Source organism: Enhydra lutris, unplaced genomic scaffold (genome assembly GCF_002288905.1).
Source record: "Enhydra lutris kenyoni isolate GAN:26980312 unplaced genomic scaffold, ASM228890v2 scaffoldscaffold14, whole genome shotgun sequence".
NCBI lineage: Eukaryota > Metazoa > Chordata > Mammalia > Carnivora > Mustelidae > Enhydra > Enhydra lutris.
This window is the reverse complement of record NW_019154098.1, coordinates 26,783,054-26,804,987: the sequence shown is the minus strand read 5'-3', so window position 1 is coordinate 26,804,987 and position 21,934 is coordinate 26,783,054. Positions and strand designations below refer to the sequence as shown.

Genomic DNA, 21,934 nt, shown 5'->3' with positions numbered 1-21,934 from the left:
ACCGGCCAGAGTATGGAAAATACAGTTGCCAGGTTGTTAGTCTCTACACTTCAGGGAAGTGCTTAGAAGGGCAGAGATGTTACTGACTACTGACAGGTTTTTGCTTGTGTATCTTGTTTTAGAAATCTTACTCCACCTTAAAAACATAGCTGTTGGGGAGGAGTCAAGATGGCGGAGAAGTAGCAGGCTGAGACTACTTCAGGTAGCGGGAGATCAGCTAGATAGCTTATCTAAAGATTGCAAACACCTACAAATCCAACGGGAGATTGAAGAGAAGAAGAACAGCAACTTTAGAAACAGAAAATCAACCACTTTCTGAAAGGTAGGACTGGCGGAGAAGTGAATCCAAAGCGACGGGAAGATAGACCGCAGGGGGAGGGGCCGGCTCCCGGCAAGCGGCAGAGCAACGGAGCACAAAATCGGGACTTTTAAAAGTCTGTTCCGCTGAGGGACATCGCTCCAGAGGCTTAATCAGGGTGAAGCCCACGCAGGGTCAGCGTGGCCTCAGGTCCCGCAGGGTCACAGAAGGATCGGGGGTGTCTGAGTGTCGCAGAGCTTACAGGTATTAGAACGGGGAAGCCGGCTACAGAGACAGAGCCGAGGAGTGAGCTCTAATCTCGGGGTTACCTTGAACCGGTAGAAGGCTCGGTCAGCTCGGAGCACGGCCAGAGGCCAGGGTGACGGGAGTAATTGGGCGCTGTTCTCTGAGGGTGCACTGAGGAGTGGGGCCCCGGGCTCTCGGCTCCTCCGGGCCGGAGACCGGGAGGCCGCCATCTTCATTCCCACCCTCCGGACTCTACGGAAAGCGCTCAGGGAACAAAAGCTCCCGAAAGCAAACCCGATCGGATTACTCAGACTGGCCCCGGGTAAGGGCGGTGCAATTCTGCCTGGGGCAAAGACACTTGAGAATCACTACAACAGGCCCCTCCCCCAGAAGATCAACAGGAAACCCAGCCAGGACCAAGTTCACCTACCAAGGAGTGTAGTTTCAATACCAAGGAGAGCAGCGGAATTCCAGAGGAGGAGAAAGCAAAGCACGGAACTCATGGCTTTCTCCCCATGATTCTTTAACCTTGCAGTTAATTTAATTCTTTTTCTTTTTCAATTTTTTCTTCTTCTGCTAAATTTTTTTAACTTTTACCCTTTTCTTTTTTAACGTTTTTAAACTAGTTTATCTAATATATATATATTTTTTTTCCTTTTTATATTTTTTCTTTATTGGTTTTCTTTTTTTAATTGTTTCTTTTTTTTTTTTTTTTCTTTCTGAACCTCTTTTTATCCCCTTTCTCCCCCCTCACGATTTGGGATCTCTTCTGATTTGGCTAAAGCATATTTTCCTGGGGTTGTTGCCACCATTTTAGTATTTTACTTGCTCCTTCATATACTCTTATCTGGACAAAATGACAAGGCGGAAAAATTCACCACAAAAAAAAGAACAAGAGGCAGTACCAAAGGCTAGGGACCTAATCAATACAGACATTGGTAATATGTCAGATCCAGAGTTCAGAATGACGATTCTCAAGGTTCTAGCTGGGCTAAAAAAAGGCATGGAAGATATTAGAGAAACCCTCTCGGGAGATATAAAAGCCCTTTCTGGAGAAATAAAAGAACTAAAATCTAAACAAGTTGAAATCAAAAAAGCTACTAATGAGGTGCAAACAAAAATGGAGGCTCTGACTGCTAGGATAAATGAGGCAGAAGAAAGAATTAGCGATATAGAAGACCAAATGACAGAGAATAAAGAAGCTGAGCAAAAGAGGGACAAACAGCTACTGGACCACGAGGGGAGAATTCGAGAGATAAGTGACACCATAAGATGAAACAACATTAGAATAATTGGGATCCCAGAAGAAGAGGAAACAGAGAGGGGAGCAGAAGGTATATTGGAGAGAATTATTGGAGAGAATTTCCCCAATATGGCAAAAGGAACAAGCATCAAAATCCAGGAGGTTCAGAGAACCCCCCTCAAGATCAATAAGAATAGGTCCACACCCCGTCACCTAATAGTAAAATTTACAAGTCTTAGTGACAAAGAGAAGATCCTGAAAGCAGCCCGGGAAAAGAAGTCTGTAACGTACAATGGTAAAAATATTAGATTGGCAGCAGACTTATCCACAGAGACCTGGCAGGCCAGAAAGAGCTGGCATGATATATTCAGACCACTAAACGAGAAAAACATGCAGCCAAGAATAGTATATCCAGCTAGGCTATCATTGAAAATAGAAGGAGAGATTAAAAGCTTCCAGGACAAACAAAAACTGAAAGAATTTGCAAATACTAAACCAGCTCTACATGAAATATTGAAAGGGGTCCTCTAAGCAAAGAGAGACCCTAAAAGTAATAGATCAGAAAGAAACAGAGAAAATATACATTAACAGTCACCTTACAGGCAATACAATGGCACTAAATTCATATCTCTCAATACTTACCCTGAATGTTTAAGGCTAAATGCCCAAATCAAAAGACACAGGGTATCAGAATGGATAAAAAAACAAAACCCATCTATATGTTGCCTACAAGAAACTCATCTTAAACCCGAAGACACCTCCAGATTTAAAGTGAGGGGGTGGAAAACAATTTACCATGCTAATGGACATCAGAAGAAAGCAGGAGTGGCAATCCTTATATCAGATCAATTAGATTTTAAGCCAAAGACTATAATAAGAGATGAGGAAGGACACTATATCATACTCAAAGGAACTATCCAACAAGAAGATCTAACAATTTTAAATATCTATGCCCCTAATGTGGGAGCAGCCAACTATATAAACCAATCAATAACAAAATCAAAGAAACATATCGACAATAATACAATAATAGTAGGGGACTTTAACACTCCCCTCACTGAAATGGACAGATCATCCAAGCAAAAGATCAACAAGGAAATAAAAGCCTTAAATGACACACTGGACCAGATGGACATCACAGATATATTCAGAACATTTCACCCGAAAGCAACAGAATACATATTCTTCTCTAGTGTACATGGAACATTCTCCAGAATAGATCACATTCTTGGTCCTAAATCAGGTCTCAACCGTTATCAAAAGATTGGAATCATTCCCTGCATATTTTCAGACCACAATGCTCTGAAGCTAGAACTCAATCACAAGAAGAAATTTGGAAAGAACCCAAATACATGGAGACTAAACAGCATCCTTCTAAAGAATGAATGGGTCAACCAGGAAATTAAAGAAGAGTTGAAAAAATTCATGGAAACAAATGATAATGAAAACACAACGGTTCAAAATCTGTGGGACACAACAAAGGCAGTCCTGAGAGGAAAATATATAGCAGTACAAGCCTTTCTCAAGAAACAAGAAAGATCTCAGGTACACAACCTAACCCTACACCTAAAGGAGCTTGAGAAAGAACAAGAAAGAAACCCTAAACCCAGCAGGAGAAGAGAAATCATAAAGATCAGAGCAGAAATCAATGAAATAGAAACCAAAAAAACAATAGAACAAATCAACGAAACTAGGAGCTGGTTCTTTGAAAGAATTAATAAGATCGATAAACCCCTGGCCAGACTTATCAAAAAGAAAAGAGAGAGGACCCAAATAAATAAAATCATGAATGAAAGAGGAGAGATCACAACTAACACCAAAGAAATACAGACAATTATAAGAACATATTATGAGCAACTCTACGCCAACAAATTTGACAATCTGGAAGAAATGGATGCATTCCTAGAGACATATAAAGTACCACAACTGAACCAGGAAGAAATAGAAAGCCTCAACAGACCCATAAGCAGTAAGCAGATTGAAACAGTCATCAAAAATCTCCAAACAAACAAAAGCCCAGGGCCAGATGGCTTCCCGGGGGAATTCTACCAAACATTTAAAGAAGAACTAATTCCTATTCTCCTGAAACTGTTCCAAAAAATAGAAATGGAAGGAAAACTTCCAAACTCATTTTATGAGGCCAGCATCACCTTGATCCCAAAACCAGACAAGGATCCCATCAAAAAAGAGAACTACAGACCAATATCCTTGATGAACACAGATGCAAAAATTCTCACTGAAATACTAGCCAATAGGATTCAACAGTACATTAAAAGGATTATTCACCACGACCAAGTGGGATTTATTCCAGGGCTGCAAGGTTGGTTCAACATCCGCAAATCAATCAATGTGATACAACACATTAATAAAAGAAAGAACAAGAACCATATGATACTCTCCATAGATGCTGAAAAAGCATTTGACAAAGTACAGCATCCCTTCCTGATCAAAACTCTTCAAAGTGTAGGGATAGAGGGCACATACCTCAATATTATCAAAGCCATCTATGAAAAGCCCACCGCAAATATGATTCTCAATGGAGAAAAACTGAAAGCTTTTCCGCTAAGGTCAGGAACACGGCAGGGATGTCCATTATCACCACTGCTATTCAACATAGTACTAGAAGTCCTAGCCTCAGCAATCAGACAACAAAAGGAAATTAAAGGCATCCAAATCGGCAAAGAAGAAGTCAAACTATCACTCTTCGCAGATGATATGATATTATTTGTGGAAAACCCAAAAGACTCCACTCCAAAACTGCTAGAACTTGTACAGGAATTCAGTAAAGTATCAGGATACAAAATCAATGCACAGAAATCAGTTTCATTTCTCTACACCAACAACAAGACAGAAGAAAGAGAAATTAAGGAGTCCATCCCATTTACAATTGCACCCAAAACTATAAGATACCTAGGAATAAACCTAACCAAAGAGACTAAGAATCTATACTCAGAAAACTATAAAGTACTCATGAAAGAAATTGAGGAAGACACAAAGAAATGGAAAAATGTTCCATGCTCCTGGATTGGAAGAATAAATATTGTGAAAATGTCTATGCTACCTAAAGCAATCTACACATTTAATGCAATTCCTATCAAAGTACCATCCATTTTTTTCAAAGAAATGGAACAAATAATCCTAAATTTTATATGGAACCAGAAAAGACCTCGAATAGCCAAAGCAATATTGAATAGGAAAGCCAAAGTTGGTGGCATCACAATTCCAGACTTCAAGCTCTATTACAAAGCTGTCATCATCAAGACAGCATGGTACTGGCACAAAAACAGACACATAGATCAATGGAACAGAATAGAGAGCCCAGAAATAGACCCTCAACTCTATGGTCAACTAATCTTCGACAAAGCAGGAAAGAATGTCCAATGGAAAAAAGACAGCCTCTTCAATAAATGGTGTTGGGAAAATTGGACAGCCACATGCAGAAAAATGAAACTTGATCATTTCCTTACACCACACACAAAAACAGACTCAAAATGGATGAAGGACCTCAATGTGAGAAAGGAATCCATCCAAATCCTTGAGGAGAACACAGGCAGCAACCTCTTCGACCTCAGCCGCAGCAACATCTTCCTAGGAACATCGCCAAAGGCAAGGGAAGCAAGGGCAAAAATGAACTATTGGGGGGGCACCTGGGTGGCTCAGTGGGTTAAAGCCTCTGCTTTCAGCCCAGGTCATGATCCCGGGGTCCTGGGATCGAGCCCCGCATCGGGCTCTCTGCTCAGCGGGAGCCTGCTTTCCCCCATCTCTCTCTCTGCTTGCTTGAGATCTCTGTCAAATAAACAAATAAAATCTTAAAAAAAAAAAAAAAAAAAAAAAATGAACTATTGGGATTTTATCAAGATCAAAAGCTTTTGCACAGCAAAGGAAACAGTTCACAAAACCAAAAGACAACTGACAGAATGGGAGAAGATATTTGCAAATGACATATCAGATAAAGGGCTAGTGTCCAAAATCTATAAAGAACTTAGCAAACTCAACACCCAAAGAACAAATAATCCAATGAAGAAATGGGCAGAGGACATGAACAGACATTTCTGCAAAGAAGACATCCAGATGGCCAACAGACACATGAAAAAGTGCCCCACATCACTCGGCATCAGGGAAATACAAATCAAAACCACAATGAGATATCACCTCACACCAGTCAGAATGGCTCAAATTAACAAGTCAGGAAATGACAGATGCTGGCGAGGATGCGGAGAAAGGGGAACCCTCCTACACTGTTGGTGGGAATGCAAGCTGGTGCAACCACTCTGGAAAACAGCATGGAGGTTCCTCAAAATGTTGAAAATAGAACTACCCTATGACCCAGCAATTGCACTGCTGGGTATTTACCCTAAAGATACAAACGTAGTGATCCAAAGGGGCACGTGCACCCGAATGTTTATAGCAGCAATGTCTACAATAGCCAAACTATGGAAGGAACCTAGATGTCCATCAACAGACGAATGGATTAAGAAGATGTGGTATATATACACAATGGAATACTATGCAGCCATCAAAAGAAATGAAATCTTGCCATTTGTGACGACGTGGATGGAACTAGAGGGTATCATGCTTAGCGAAATAAGTCAATCGGAGAAAGACAACTATCATATGATCTCCCTGATATGAGGGAGAGGAGATGCAACATGGGGGGTTAAGGAGGTAGGAGAAGAGTAAATGAAACAAGATGGAATGGGAGGGAGACAAACCATAAGTGACTCTTAATCTCACAAACAAACTGAGGGTTGATGGGGGGAGGGGGGTTGGGAGGGGGGGTGGGATTATGGACATTGGGGAGGGTATGTGCTATAGTGAGTGCTGTGAAGTGTATAAACCTGGCGATTCACAAACCTGTACCCCTGGGGATAAAAATATATGTTTATAAAAAATAAAATTAAAAAAAAAACATAGCTGTTCTAGGCCACACCTTTTTTTTCCTATCTATTTTATTTTATTTTATTTATTTTTGTAAAGATTTTATTTATTTATTTGAGAGAAAGAGATAGCGAGAGAGAGAACAATAGAGGAGGGGAGACGGAGAAGCATCATTAAAATGGGGCTCATCCCAGGATCCAGGATCATGAACTGAGCTGAAGGTCAGACACAACTGACTGAGCCACCCAGGAGCCCCTTTTTCCTCAATATTTTAATGTTTTCGTACTCACATATAAGTCTTCAATCCCCAGAAATTAATTTTTATGTAAGGAATATACTAGTAAGTCTTTAGATGTTTAAGTTCAAAACTTACAAAGCTTTTGGGATGTCAAAGTTATAAAAATGACAGTGACTACTTTGTTACTCTATTATGAAGAACTAATATTGCCTATGTAAATGACAGATAATGAAGAAATGTTTCTCCAATATTTTAGCTAGAATACCTTATATTACATAATGCAGCATTAGTCAGCACTTCCTTTATTACCTGGTTAATTTCAAGTTTTAAGAGTGAAAGAAATGCCAAATGCATCTGTTAAGTGTTTATGGGACATAGAACCACCCAGGCTAATTTTGCTGCTCCCTTGTAATTTACTTATTCTCTACTTGCATTTGCATTAAAATATATCCAAAGAATAAAGTTAGAGTCAATAAATCACCTGATTATTTTTCATTATTAACACTGCCAACAACATACTAGTAATTATATTAAAGAGTTTAAATAAGGATAATTTATTATATATTTATAAGGTTAGTACACAAGAAAAGGTATCACAAGTTAGCTAATGCCCATCATTAATTTGAATATAAAGTTTGAAATTGACATGTTTCATGTGGATTAATGAATCATTTCAAGCAACAAAACTGGAAGGCTAAAAGTGTCCAAATATAGCTGAACTTTTCCCTCGGGATAATGAACATTTCTCCAATGGGCTTTTTAGTAAATTAAATGTACAGAGGTAATAACAAGAGACCCAGAGATAATATCTACTGGCTGGGCATCATGGATATTTACCAGATCAGTTTTTGAGAAGACAATGCTATAATCCATCAAAAAGGTATGATTTAGCTCTGTAATGGATGGTTGTTTAAAATACCCAACTATTTTCTATTGAATAAAAGTGGGAGAACTACAAATGAGTAGAGCTAAAGGAATCTGCAATGAAGCATAACTTCAAGACATAAAGTTTAAAGACTACACAAACAACATAAAAGACACGAGGTCTAAGTTATCCTCTGATTCTAAGTTTGACCAATAAGAAAACATTCTGATTCTCAGGCATAAAATGATGAAAGTGTCTTTGGAATAATTGCATTTACTTTTTAAAATATTTGTTTTTACATTTATATCAACAATAAAAAAATGATAAATCCATAGAAATTCAAATATAAAACACCTCAAACTTGGGTTGAAGATAATATAGTATGGTGATTAAGAGGCAGAGCCCTTCAGTTCAATTTCTGTATCTGTACTTAATAGATTTGTGACCTTGGGCAAGTCATAACTCTTTTGTGCTTCATTTTCCTCTTCTTCTAACTGGGAATAATAGTACCTTCCTCATAGGGTTATATATTATACCTGGTTGAGAGTAGATAAATGTTAGCTGTTATTTTTAACTCTACTATGTAAAGATACACTGGTGTTGAAAGATTTCTCTGTATCTTTTAGGTAATATCCAACCCCTAACTATAGCCCACCTCACCCTTGCCTAGTTTCCACTTTTTCATTTTGTCCCATTCTCCTTGCTCATTCAGTTCTAGCTGCATAACTCAAGCTCAGGTCTCTCTTGAGCCTTTGAACTTGATGATCTATCTGTCTGGCACCCTCTCCCCACAGATCTGTTTTTGTTTGTCCTTTCTTATAATTCCAATATCAACTCAAGTAATAACCTCTTCTGAGATGGAGTCCCAGAACCAACTAACTACAGTAGCCCCATCTTCTATACTATCTCTCCAATTGGCCAGCTAGAAATTATGTCTAAATGAAGTTCTCTTATCCTTTGTTCTTGTCTTTCTTCTCTGTCTTGTCCCACTAAAATGACATTTCTACAACTTAATCTTCAGTGAGAGATTCAGTGAAAGACATTGGATTTATGACCATCTTCTTGAAATGTGGATTGAGGGGCTGAAGAAGTCTGGTCAGGTTATCCTATCAGGTTTTGCTGAGTTCTATTACAGAGTGAACCAGAGCAGAGTGATGCTTTAAGAAGGATACTAAAGGGCACCTGGGTGGCTCAGTTAGTTAAGCTTCTCCCTCTAAGCTTCTCCCTCTGACCTTCTCCCTTCTCATGCTATCTCTCACTGTCTCTCTCTCAAATAAATAAATACAATCTTTAAAAAAAAAAAGAAAAAAGAAAAAAAGGATACTATAATGATATCTTAATTTCTGATCTGTTCTTCCAAGTTTAGAAGGAGATGGTAATTTTCTCTCCCTTGACTCCCCCACTCCCTCTAGGAAATGCAGTTATGCCTTTAGGGGTCACAGGGAAATTGTCAACTAATCTGTATTAAAAAAAAAAAACATGCCTTATCTATATCTTTATTTGGGGTGAGTTTCAGATTTCTCCAGGGCAAGAGTATTTGATAGCTGTTAATTTGAGAAGAATGGAAGAATGACCTGACTCAAGGAGGGAGTTAATTCTGAGAGGCTGTGTAGTGGGATTGACATCCTAATGGTAGTCAAGGTCTGACCAAGTTTATCATGCCATTTTACTCTCAACCAGTGTAGCTATCTCGGCTCCAGTCATTCTAATCAAACTAGGTAGAGTTGACTGGAAACTTATCTGGGAGAAAGATAGCCCCACAAAAGCTAAAAAGTATTATTCTTGACAACTCTTAATGTTGTGTTTTTATGTTATGTTTATCTTAATGGGTTATGACTGAAGAGATTCAATTTGCTTTAGAAAAATAAAGGAATGCGAGAGTTTCTCAAGTATGATGTAGCATTTCACAAGTATATATATAATTTATTTATTGATGAAGAAGAGTGAAAGAAGCTCACTGTCTTCTTAGTGTAGTAGAGCTGAAATTATTAATAATGAGTAAACCAAACACTTTTCCTTTTTAAATACCCAAGAGTCCAGGCTTCCATAATTCCATTAATTGCAGAGGCATATATTGATGCAACATCTATGGATTTATTACTTGTTTTGGAATAACTGTTACAGCTGTACATTGTAGTAGACACTGTAAGTTGTATTCTCAATATTTTTCTCTTCTTCCCCACAAACAACTTGATTTTGTTCCCAGCAGTAAAAGAATCATATCAGGTTGTATAGCATTGTAGTCTAATACTGAGTGATTATTTAGTCTACCAAATAATTCATTTCCCAGCTTTTCTTGCCAGGAAATCCAGGTATAATGATACGGCTCAGTTTAGGACAGGGAGAGATAAGAGAATATCTGACACAGATTTTGCATTCCTGGTAAAGGAGGCATTTGCGGTTGGCACTACCTGTTCCCTCTTTTTCCCTGCCTTGACTATGCCTGGAGTTAAAATAGCCATCTTATGGCCATATCACAGACATTAGGACAAAAAAATGAACACGTTAGGGATGCTAAAGCAGAGAGATAGGGGCAGGATCCTAGGTTGGAGAGCTGAATCAAGAAACTACCTACCTGTTGTTCATCTTTTGTCTTATATGAGAAAAATAAATCCTGGTAATTTAAGCTATGGTTAGGTTTTCTATTATTTGAAACCAAAAGCAACATCTCAACTACTGTTTCCACTGGTCCATTTGCTACTCTTAATGATTATATGATGAATGGGCCTAAAAGATAGCTGAAATAAAATGCCCCTTAATAGTTATGTTCTGAACTATTTGTTCTGAAAAATATCTGTTCCAAAAAACTATTTTCTCATTTCTACCTCAGTCATATGTGCTTCTCTCTACCTGAAACTACCAATAACCAGGCAACCACACAAGTCAACAAAATGGACAATAGAGAGATAGTGACTATCATTAGATAAGAAACCTGTCATTAGATAAGGGTGGTCATAAAAGGTCTATATGTCTTAACAGCTAGAATTGTGAGGAGCTAGGTAAAAGGGATTAATCAGAATTGGATTATTTGCTGTATTTACCTTAATGTACCTAATAAGATCTTTCTAGTTTCTGTGTCTTCCTTCAGTCCTATTCTCTTTGCCTGGTATGCTCCTCACCACTTCTCTTTGCAACCCACCAACCCAACCTTTAATACCATTCTATGTATGAATCCTTACTTGATCTGACCTAGAGCCAACGGTTCTCTCTTCTGTCTCTAATTCTCTTAATGGGAATCCTGGGAACTCTTCTATGTCACAAAGTCTTCTCTCAGATGTTTCAGAGGCTAAGTTTGGATAATTGTAAGGAGGAACACAACACAGAATTGCAGGTGGAATTTGATTTAGAAATCACCAAGTACAATGATTCATACACAAAAACATTGTCTTTTACATTTCTCCCATGTTTGGGCACCTTAGCAAATTCTTTTATGTTCAGAAAATAGTTACTACCTCTAAGAAGTTTATGAATATTTAAAATATATGCCCTTGTAGAATCTTCACCTATATCACAAAGGCATTATACAAAATCAGTATTCAGACCACATGTTAATTTACTAAGAGTATGTAAAGAGATGCAATTGAACTAAAACTGACTAAAGACATGAAGAGAGGGAAGGTTTCCTAAAGAAGTATGTACAATATGTTTGCAGAAAAGTGTAACGACAGTACAGTGCGATAACTGATATCTTAGTTGAGAACAGAAACTTCTGCAAATGAAATGTTTAAAAGTAAGCTCTGACTGAAGGAGTCAGGGTAAGTAAGTGTCAGTGGGAAAATATCAGAGATGTGTCTTAAAGTTCAAAGGCTCAGGTGATGCTTCTGTTTGGAGCACACCAATAACATATTAACCCTGAAGAGAAAGCAGCCTAGCACTGGTGCTATGGCTGGAACCAAAAACATATTAGGAGGATGGAAATAACTTCCCATCAAAGCTAGGAAATCTGGGGTTAGCTATTAAGATAATTGCAGATATGTAGAAAGATTGCCAGTGTCAAAATCAGAAGTAAAACCATGGAACAAATAACAATTAATGACGGATGTGTTACTAGTTCCAGGACTCTCCTCAGAAGGAGCTGAGAACACAGCTGTTGATTCAGAAAATCAGAGGACCCTTCACTGACCTGGTGATAATCCACCGACAACTTGAAGTAGGCTATACTTTCAGTTCCAGATCTGAGATGGAAACATTTAGTTTCAGTTCTGAGACTGAAAAATATTTATGGATGTATACCTACCCTTTAAAAAAATAATTGCTTTTATATTCTCTTCCCCATTCTACAGCTTTCCATCTTCATAATGACACACATTCTATAATGAACTAGAGTCATTAAGAAGAGTGATTTCAAATATTTGCTTATGATGTCACTTTTCTGACATGTGGGAGCTCATACAATGACAATAAGGGTCAATGATTTGACTCAGTCTAGACACCTAACCACCCAATTTTAAATGCAGGTATGTCCTACAATGTCTAGCATCTTTGCATCAATAATCTCAAATTACACAAAATTTAAAAATCTGGGAAGGAAATCTAGGTTTTTTCCTATGAACCCCATTAGCATTTTTAGATAAGGAGAAATGCAAAATGATGCAGAGCAAAGAAAGGTCATTGTGTAGACATTGAGCCATGAGTTGAAAAATGTCGGCAACTCTGTTAGAAAACAGAGAAAGGGGCAGAGAAAAGCAGATTAAACAACAAGTGCTGTTCTGAGCGGATCACACCAATTATACTTGAGCAATAATTGTCAATACTATTACTTTTAGTATATCACATAGTAATAGCTGTAAACACAATTTGGTTGGATTGTCATTTGTCTTTGGAAGTACTTCATAAAAAATTGCATTGTAGGGGCGCCTGGGTGGCTCAGTGGGTTAAGCCGCTGCCTTCGGCTCAGGTCATGATCTCAGGGTCCTGGGAATCGAGCCCCACATCGGGCTCTCTGCTCGGCAGGGAGCCTGCTTCCTCCTCTCTCTCTGCCTGCCTCTCTGCCTACTTGTGATCTCTCTCTGTCAAATAAATAAATAAAATCTTTAAAAAAAAAATTGCATTGTACACAGTAGTTCTCAGGATTTAGAAATATGAATTTAACATTCATTTTGTTAATTTAGGTTTTGTTGCATTAATGATGAACAATTCTAGCATGGGTAGAAAAAAAAAACCTTGAAATAAACAGGGAGCAATAGTAATCTCTTACTTAAATGCATCAGATTTTTAAATATAATTTCAATATAATATACCCTCCTGTCTTCTACTTCTCATATCATTAAGAAAGAATATTTTCACAAATAGCAATTTGATTCAAATTCCCTTCAGGATCCCATGTATCTTTGATACTGTAATAATTTTAATTTTCCAGTTTCTGTAATGGCTACCATTCACCTGACTTCTTGAGGAAATTTATAGGCATCATTAGATCTTTTTCAAATATTCTAAAAGTAAAGATTTCTGAATGTTGCTGCTTAGTTGTTTTGCTAAATTAATGAGCATTCTGAACTTCCAAGAACTGATTTGATCTGATTCTAAATTTGTTAAAAACACAGCTAGTAACTATCTCAGTTTTATATGAGCTTTATTTTGTTAGAGTACTGCTTACAGAGTAGAAACTCAATAAATATATTACTTGAATATAACTTATTGTGAAGAGATGTATTAAGTCTGTTTCTTTTCTTATGGCACTGGTAAAATAAATTCATTTAATTCATATAACAACTAATGTAACCCACCAACCCATGCTTCTCAGTCTTTGAACTTCTACTCGTTTGTCAGAATAGCCAATTGGAGTATAATGCAATAGTTTTATTTTTAATAAAGCAATTCAACACAAAAACAAAACAAAATAAAAAACTTAACTCTAGTGTAAACTCATCTGAAACCATCCAGTTATCATTAATGACTGTCCAATATATAACTACCACACTTGCAAACATTGAATTTTCATCTATTAAAAAAATTAAATTTTTAAAATATTGGATGGGAAGAATACTGCTATTTTATAATCATGTAAATAAGTCAGCCACAAATTACTTAACCATTCTGAACCTTAGTTGTTTCATTGTGGAATTGCAACAGTTAGAATACCTGTAATTTATGGAATCATTAAGGTCAAATAATATTGTATAAATAGAAGGTAGTTCTACACTTCAAGTTCTACAAATCAAATTTTGGGTTTTACTTCACCTCGTAAATTGCAATTATTTAATAAATACTCAGCCTCAGTGTTTGGCCATTTTTTTCCTCTAAAATACTTACTGGTATAGACAAGTTGAAAACCTTCATCTGTCCCTTCAGAATCAGAATTAAATTCCAGCCAGAGTCGATTTGAAGTACTGCTAAGTGTCAATCCTCGCATAGATGCGCCAGTAAATGCACCTAGTAGATGAGTCGTTTTATCTTTTCCATCATAAATCTGCAAAACGTTTATAATTAAAAATGTAAATGTGCCAATAAAAACCAGTTCAAATCATGTGTTTGTTTATAAAGAAGAGGAAATTATCAAATTCTTCCCAAATCAGATCACTCATGTTCCCCAAGGACGATTACCTATATTAATCCCTACATATATCAAGCTAAGAAAGTTAGAATCCATATGGATAATTTTAAAATTCCAAGCTCAGTATACCTTAACTTTTGATCTTATTATAAAAATAATGCTTTTTTATGGCAGGCATTTAAAATTGAGAATATCTATGGAAAGGCTGGTTTTCAAGGTTGGTTGGTTCTTTTTCTGCAACTTGCTCAAGGGGATCAAATACCTTTTTTCTTTCTAATAATGTAATTAATATAAAATATACTTGCTTGCTTTGCAATTTCTGTAATTTATCCATTTTCTTTAATTTTTAACATGCAAAAATATTAAATGAGTACTAAATGTTTTTAGAAATGTTCTAACAAGGTAAAAATATACAAAACAAAATTGATGAGCTCTCAAAAATTCCTATGTAATTCTCATTCTTCTGAAGTTGTAACTTAATTTGCTTTTATCAGTGCATTACAGACATCTCTCCAGGTCAATAGATACAGATTCTGCCTTTTGGGAGCTATGCAATATTTCACACAGTGCCACTACCACAACTATCATTCCCATATTAGTAAATTCAGGATTTTTTTGCTACTAAGAGCAATACTGAAATAAACACCTTTTACATATACCTCATTTTTTTTGATATTTGTATTTTCATAAGAAAATTATCAATATATGGGATTTTGGAGCTAAAATACTCAGGTGTAGCTATACTATTTCCAAAAAGCATATAGAAATTAAGTGGAAGGTTTACCAACATTGCATGTTACCATTCTTTTGTCCTTAAGACATGAATTTTCAGTGGAGTACTTATGCCCCACGCCCCCAAGGCAGTGAAAATTGGTTCTTGCTTGTGATGAAGTCTTATATATTACAATGATTAGTAGTGCTACAAAGATCACTCTATATGACCAATTTTACTCCATAATATTTAGCTTCATGGGGTTGAGGGCTCATTAGATGAATGATAATGAATAGAAAAAGTTGAGAAATGCTGCTCAAAGTTACTTACCTCCTGCCTGAAACTGCTTTACTTCTAACCTGGTATTAGTGTAAAAATTATATTGTTGAATTCCTAAACAAGTGACCTTGCCATAGTCCCAGTGTTCTCCCAAAGTGGTATTCATCATGTTCAGAGAGCAGTTAGATGGTACACAATGGAATTTTCATTATTATTATATACATGTAACTATTATATGAACCTGTATGATAGACTTTTCTTGAGCTAAATTTTTGGGTTTAATTTGATAATCTATATAAAATGTTTTCTGTAATTTATAAATGAAAATTCATGTGTAGTTTATATATATATATATATTTTTTTTAAAGATTTTATTTATTTGTCAGAGAGAGAGGGAGAGAGAGAGCGAGCACAGGCAGACAGAATGGCAGGCAGAGGCAGAGGGAGAAGCAGGCTCCCCGCCAAGCAAGGAGCCCAATGTGGGACTCGATCCCAGGACGCTGGAATCATGACCTGAGCCGAAGGCAGCTGCTTAACCAACTGAGCCACCCAGGTGTCCCTAGTTTTTATATTTTTTATTTTTCAAATTATCTTTATAAGGTATTAGTATTCAATTTATGTTAACTTAATAAAAGAGACTGGGAAATTTTCACTGTATTTCTAATGTCTGTATTATGAAAATAAAGTAATGAAACTTTTAATTAGAGGCTTAAGATTTTTTCAACTCCAGAAACTCTTTGAGTTTTTGTTCATTTAATTACTCCTTATTTATACAGTCCTTTTATTTTCCACCTAGAATGCCTGTAATTTGTATATTAAGTCTCTAAAACGGTATTATATTTCTCCTTTATTTTCTCTTTGCATCTATCTTTCCCTCTGTACTGTAAACAATCCTCCACTGGATCTTCTACATGAAAAAATTAGTTTTTAGCAGTAACTAATCTCTTTTTAGGGTTTCTACTAAAATCTTAAATTTTAGGGATTCCTGGGTGGCTTAGTCCATTGGGTTCCTTCCTTCAGCTCAGGTCATGATCCTAGAATCCTGGGATCAAGTCCTGCATTGAGCTCCTTGCTTTTCCTCTGCCTACTGCTCCCCCTGCTTGTGCTCTTTCTCTGGCAAATAAATAAATAAAGTTTATGGGGCACCTGGGTGGCTCAGTGGGTTAAAGCCTCTGCCTTCGGCTCAGGTCATGATCCCAAGGTCCTAGGATCGAGCCCCACATCGGGCTCTCTGCTCAGCGGGGAGCCTGCTTCCTCCTCTCTCTCTGCCTGCCTCTCCGCCTGCTTGTGATCTCTGTCAAATAAATAAATAAAATCTTTAAAAAATAAATAAATAAATAAATAAAGTTTATTTTTAAAAATGATTTAAAATATTAAATTTTATTTTATTTATTTAGTTTTTAAATCTTAAATTTTAAAATCATTGGTCAAACTCTAGAAAGTCTCTCCTCTCTCTCAGCTCTCTAATTGCATTAAGATTTTTTCAAAAATTTTAAATTTATTTTCAAATTACTCTTAATGTTCCTACAGTTTGAATTCAATGTATACCACCTGTTCCATGCATTTAATTTGGTCTTTCTTCCCTCCAGTTACTGAATTCTCCTTAAGTATGTATTTATGTACCTTTAGCTATGTAAAGGATTATACTTCCTTATTATTGATACAAGATTTAAGCGTTATAAAGACTAGAGATAAAATTTTATTTAACATGCTATAAAAATACAGCTTGTGCTCAGGGTCTCTGGTGTCCTCCTCAAACAACATTACCCTACACCTTTTCTGCACAGGAATTTTGAAGTCTCTATTACCAGGACATTCTGCTCTTTCCCTTTGTGACCGAGGGAATCTGCAGCTTCATATGAGCCTCCGGGGCTCCACCAGCTTATTTATTATATTAGCTCAGAGAGGGAGGCAGAAATAGAGGGAGAAAGTTGAAAGCTGAACTCAAGCCAACATGCTCATGGAATTCCTAAAAGAAAACATTTTACTGTCTTCTCCCTTTTACAAGGTCTTTCTGTCAACTAAAAACAACAACAACAAACAACAAAAAAGTGGGTTGACTGTTTAAAGAGTATCTGAGCACTAGATAGAGGGCTGCACGGACAAATTTCCTAAAATTATATAAGAATTCCTTGAACCCCCTGGTGGAACTTACCAGACAAATAAGTTTCTGTTTTAGTTATCAGCAAGAAGTTCTTTATCTTCAACAAAGCTGAACCAAATGCTGAGGTTTGTTAGCTCAGGGATTTTATTGTTTGATTACGTAAGAATCAACTTTCGGTTTCTTAAGAATAGCAGTCACCAGTGGTAATTCAGAGGCAAGTCAACACACTTGCTGGAAAACACACTTTTGTGTCTGTGAGTTTCAAATGTTCAATATTCTCGGAAGCTGCTTTTGAATACATTTATTTTATAACTCTATATATGACATAGTTCATAAATTCTAAGTTTAGAGCCATACATTCACAACCAAACCATTTGGCCAGCAGATCCAGTGATCTTATTTGTGGTTAATATTGTCTAGGTAACCCCAAAGAATATTTTCCTTTTTATTTCCCTTACTTTTTGCCAGCATGTAATTTCATTCTTTTTTTTTTAAATGTAATTTCATTCTTACATTAAATATAAATGCTTCTTGGATCCAACTAGTTCTGCTTTTATGCATGAATACACTGTAGGAACTTCATATCTCAAAAATAGCCAAATAAAGGGGCAATATAAATTAAACTAATTGATGTAAATCAGCAAACAGAAACTGATTCCTGAATTCTGTTTTTGGTGTTTTGTTTTTTTTTAAAGTCTCTCCTAATGTTTTTCTTAAATGTTCAGTGGTAAGAAAAAAAAGTTGAATCATTAGAGAAACCCTCTCTTTACACATGACAATCATTCTTATATAACGTAATGTTAAAAAATAAACAAAATAATTCAATTCATATTTAGTTCTATGCACTGTATTATTTGCTGGGAATAAAATAAAAAATTAAGACATCATTCATAAGCTGAAGGAAATTTAAAAAATATTGTTTGTCCCAAGAGAGATATTTACATTGTGTCTTTCTACTTTTTAAGTTAGAAGCATCCTTTTTTCTTTTTCAAAAGAAACTATCTTTAAGATATTTTTAAAATAATGATTGAAAGAAAAAGACTGAAAAGAGCTAATACATACACACACACACACACACACACACACACACATCTTAAGCCCAGCAGAGAGGATCTAATTCAGCACCAAAACTCATTAACTAGTCTATTTAAAAGTCAAAAGGTAGAAAACAAATAACACAGAGATACCACTATAATCATAAAAGTAAAATGAAGTGTGATAATTCAACTATGAAATTTTGGAAGTATGTATAGAGTTATTAAATCAAGGTGAAAAGCAAGTGTTAATTAGCAAGGTTTTAGAGAAGAGTTTTATACTAATGATCAAGCCAATGCTATTTAACTTGTAAATAAAATTCTTCAAATGTATTCAAATACATATGCAAGCATAAAGGCAGTAAGAAATAGCAAAACACTGCAGCCAAAGGCAAATTACTTTGGAAGCAAACATGGATGCAAGCATATAAATAAAAAAATAAAATGACAAAATGTATATTTCATTTAAAAGTAAATTTTCAGGGGTACTTGGGTGGCTCAGTTTCTCTTTGGCTGGGGTCATGATCTTAGGGTCCTGGGATCAAGCCCAGCCAGCATCAGGCTCCCTGCTCAGCAGGGAGTCTGCTTCTCCTTCTTCCTTTTCCCTGATCCCCCAACTCATGCTCTCTCTCAAATAGATGAACAAAATATTTTTTAAAAAGTAAATTTACAGTACAGAGTGATTATATTGGGTCTTACCATAGAACTTTTAACATCATTACTTTTCATATTTCTGTTCTGATTAAAGTCAGGATTATTAAGCATGCTTTTATTTATTTGGGTCTATTTTTCTCTTTTTCCTTTTTTATTTCATTGTTATTATTTTTGCTATGTCTTAATACCTATTTGTTTTTCAAACATTTTCAAATCTAAAAAAGTATAAGATAACTGTATAATACATTTTTGTGTGTGTGTGTGTGTTGGAAGGGAGAGGATTATGGTGTTTCCCATAGAAATATTCTCAGTTACTTAGCACCTAATTCAGATAATGAAGACTCACTTTAATGTCAAATTTAGAATTTCAAGTTGATTTAAGAATTAATATCATTAAAGGCATTGAGGGCTTTTGTAATATTAATGAAGGTCCTCAGTAAGGCTCTAATTTGTCAAATGGTTGCCATTAACCTGGTACTGTCTTAATAGAACAGACTAGACCTCAAATGTTGCCATGTTTCAGTTATCAAATCTTTTATAATGGATCAGGGGGCCTGTAATTAGTTTTGGTGTACAGACCCTCCTATAATTGGAAGGTCAAACCCTTTATAATGAACAGCTTATTAACACTCAAAACTGTGTTTTTATTTTTAATAAATGCATAATTAGAAGGCATATTCTCAGTCATTCCTTTAATGAATTAGCAAGTCAGATTTTGTTTTGTTTTGTTTTGTTTTTTTAAATAATTTTTTTAAAGATTTTATTCATTTATTTGACACAGAGAGATCACATGTAGGCAGAGCAGCAGGCAGAGAGAAAGGGGGAAGTGGGCTTCCCACTAAGCAGAGAGCCCGATGCGGGGTTTGATCCCAGGACCCTGAGACCATGATCTGAGCTGAAGGCAGAGGCCTAACCCTCTGAGCCACTCAGGCACCCCAGCAAGTTGGATGTTATCTTAACCCAAGAACAGAAAGTACATAGAAAATAAAATCGAAAGAAATCACACATGTACATATGTATAATCACACAAACCTGCAAATTATTCCCACTCATGGATATTAAATTTTTCATTTTGGCTGCTTGTTTTATAGGTTGATTTAGAAATTTAAATAAAGTTTTTCTAATAAAGTGAGTCAGATGTCAAAATCTGAATAAAAAATAAACAAGAATAACTTTTACAATGGTTGATGAAAAACAACAATGTTCCCAACCTTATGCTCTCTCCAAAATAAAATGAAACAGAGCAGAGAACTTTTGTTCATATTAAAATATTTATGTCTTCAAAATAGCCCTATAAGGTGTATGCAATTATAAGAGCTAATATATTTTAGTTAAGGAGTTTAGGACACAATGAAGAGCACGCTTTTCAGGAGGTTTAGCTTTGCAATTATATAACAGATTTGAAGTCCCAATTCTACCTCTCAAGCTGGATGGCCTGTCAAAAATCATTCACTTCTGTTATCCTCAGTATGGGAAAGAATGAAGGGGTTTATGAGATCTAATATAGCATTCTTGACAAATAAATATTTACAGAATGCTTTTGGAGGAAGAGAGAACAAAGGATTACCAGTGAACAAGCAAAGTTGGTAGATAAGTATGGTGGACATCTGAGATCTCTGGTTTGCTAGAAAATGTCTAATAACCAGCTCCCAGACAAATAGAATTGGTGAATGTATATACCCAATCATACTTAAAAAATAACTTTTATTAATATAAAGAGAGGTAGACTCAGGGGCGCTTGGGTGACTCAGTGGGTTAAAGCCTCTGCCTTCAGCTCAGGTCATGGTCTCATGGTCCTGGGATTGAGCCCCACATCGGGCTCTCTGCTCAGCAGGGAGCCTGCTTCCTGCCTGCCTCTTTGCCTACTTGTGATCTCTCTGTCAAATAAATAAATAAAATATTTTAAAAAAAAGAGAGAGGTAGACAAACTTTTTCTAAAAAAGAATAGACAGAAGATATTTATACTCTTTGGGAGATAATATCTCTGTCATAACTACTCAATACTGTCATTATAGCACAAAAACAGGGACAGATAATATGTAAATGAATGAACATGGTTTTCTTCCAGTAAAATTTTATTTATAGACATGGCCGTCAAGACCAATGTGGCCCATAGACTGTCTGGGAATCCCTGATTAAAGGGATATGTAGTGTGGCATGCAAATTACAAATAGCAAAAAAAAAAAAAAAAAAAAAAAAAAAAAAAAAACCTGTATATATATTCACTGCTCCAAATTCCATAGAGGTCAGTGATTTTCACAGAATACTTTTTTTTTGGCCAAATTTTGTATCTACATCTTATAATTGCAACTGACAAACAAGAATGGTTTCTAACTGAATATTGCTTGAGTTTTTTAAGTTAACAAGATCTAAGTAAAGCAATGTAAAAACAATGTTATATCAGAAAATGGAATTTGTAAATGACAGAAGAAACTTCTTGGCTAAACCGAATAATAGTTTTTAATTCTAGAAAATATGTATTCTCAATATTTTGGTGTTATTCACAACAGAATAACTATAGACATAACCCATTCTTAAACTTAAGTATAGATGATGTGCAAAGGAATAGATCAAGTCAAGATCCGTAGTATTTGTCATTTTCTGCAGTGTAACTACTCCTAGTATTGTCAATATCAAGCTATCAATATGACATCTCTGTATGTAGAGTTGGGAAAGGATGGACGCTTTGCATAGTATTTCCACCATAGAGATTTAATACACAGAGCTCACCTAAAAAACACACATAATAACAAAAATAGTAAAATAATTAGGAAATGAGAAGTTGTATTTGTTACCTTTGTTTTTAATATAACAATTGTAATATAACTGTAATCTAATCTAATCTAATTTTTAATAATGTCTATGTTTAACAACGAGTTCACAAAATTAC

At 35.9% G+C, this 21,934-nt stretch overlaps 1 protein-coding gene across 2 annotated transcripts in view; it reads right to left on the bottom strand.

Moving 5' to 3' along the window:
• Nucleotides 1-21,934, bottom strand: part of LOC111146567 (CUB and Sushi multiple domains 3) — a 1,261,269-nt gene that overhangs the window by 316,574 nt on the left and 922,761 nt on the right. For both annotated transcript variants that reach the window (XM_022502159.1, XM_022502160.1), the window contains one exon: nucleotides 14,021-14,177. In XM_022502159.1, coding sequence (XP_022357867.1) covers nucleotides 14,021-14,177 — 157 coding nt within the window. The remainder of the gene's footprint in view (nucleotides 1-14,020; nucleotides 14,178-21,934) is intronic.